The following is an 883-nucleotide window of genomic DNA, read 5'->3' on the forward strand; positions in this document are numbered from 1 at the left end:
CCGCCGTGGGGACCAGGGGCTGCAAATTGTCCCCGGCGGACCCAGAGGTGCCACCACCCACCCCACGGCGGTGCCACCTCCACATCCCCTGAGGGACCCGTTACCTTTCCTCTCCTTCAGGTACTCGGGGTCCACCAGCACCACCCCATCTGCAAGGGAACAGCACAGGGTCAGGGACACGCTGGTGGGGACAGGGCAGGAGAAGTCGTGTCCCCCCTTTGTGGAGGCATCGCCCCAGAGCTGTGCCCAGGGCTGGGTGGAGGGGACATGGTGGCACATGGGGACATGTCCTGGGGGGTTCCTGCTCCCCCCCAACAGAGCCCACCCCAATGTGTCCCCCCCAAAGTGAGTCCCATCCCCACGTACCCACGGGGTCCACCACGTCGATGTGGTCCACGAAGTCCCTCTTGCCCAGGTAGACAGTGAGCTGCAGGAGGAACACGGGGACATGGACCATGATGCTCCAGGGGGTGTCCTGGGGTCCCCCCATCTGGTCAGCACCCCCTGAGGTCCATCCCATCACCCCCATGGTCCCCACGTGCTCCCCCTGGAAACCCCCATCCAGATGTGCTCAGACCTGGCGGGACGTGTGGGTCCAGGTCACCCCATGGGGGGCGGCGCCGCCCCCCCACAGCCCCCCCCCCCGCCTCTGTCCTGACGGGGAAGCTGAGGCACAGGCCTCAAGGGTCAGTGGGAGCATCCTCCGCAGGGAATGCCACGGGATACAGGGAATGATGGAGAGGTGACGCCAGCTCCAGGCCCTGGTGCCAGCCCCCCCACTCCTGCTGTGCCTCAGTTTCCCGTCCCACTGCTCCGGGCACCTTTGGGACTGCGGAGGAGCCCATTCCCTGCTCCTGGGATCTGGGATGGGATCATCCTGGGA

At 66.6% G+C, this 883-nt stretch overlaps 1 protein-coding gene across 1 annotated transcript in view; it reads right to left on the reverse strand.

Annotated features, from left to right (window-relative positions):
* The window catches only part of LOC104413389 (beta-arrestin-1), a gene marked incomplete at its 3' end in the record, with an annotated part of 5,180 nt that extends 4,723 nt beyond the window's left edge, over positions 1-457 (reverse strand). The window contains exons 1-2 of the mRNA XM_010024365.1: positions 367-457; positions 105-149 (exon numbers count right to left, since the gene is read on the reverse strand). Of these exons, the coding sequence (XP_010022667.1) occupies positions 105-149; positions 367-457 (136 nt within the window). The remainder of the gene's footprint in view (positions 1-104; positions 150-366) is intronic.
* Positions 458-883: the final 426 nt, after the last annotated feature.

Source organism: Nestor notabilis, unplaced genomic scaffold (assembly GCF_000696875.1).
Source record: "Nestor notabilis isolate BGI_N333 unplaced genomic scaffold, ASM69687v1 scaffold4931, whole genome shotgun sequence".
Taxonomy (NCBI): Eukaryota; Metazoa; Chordata; class Aves; order Psittaciformes; family Psittacidae; genus Nestor; species Nestor notabilis.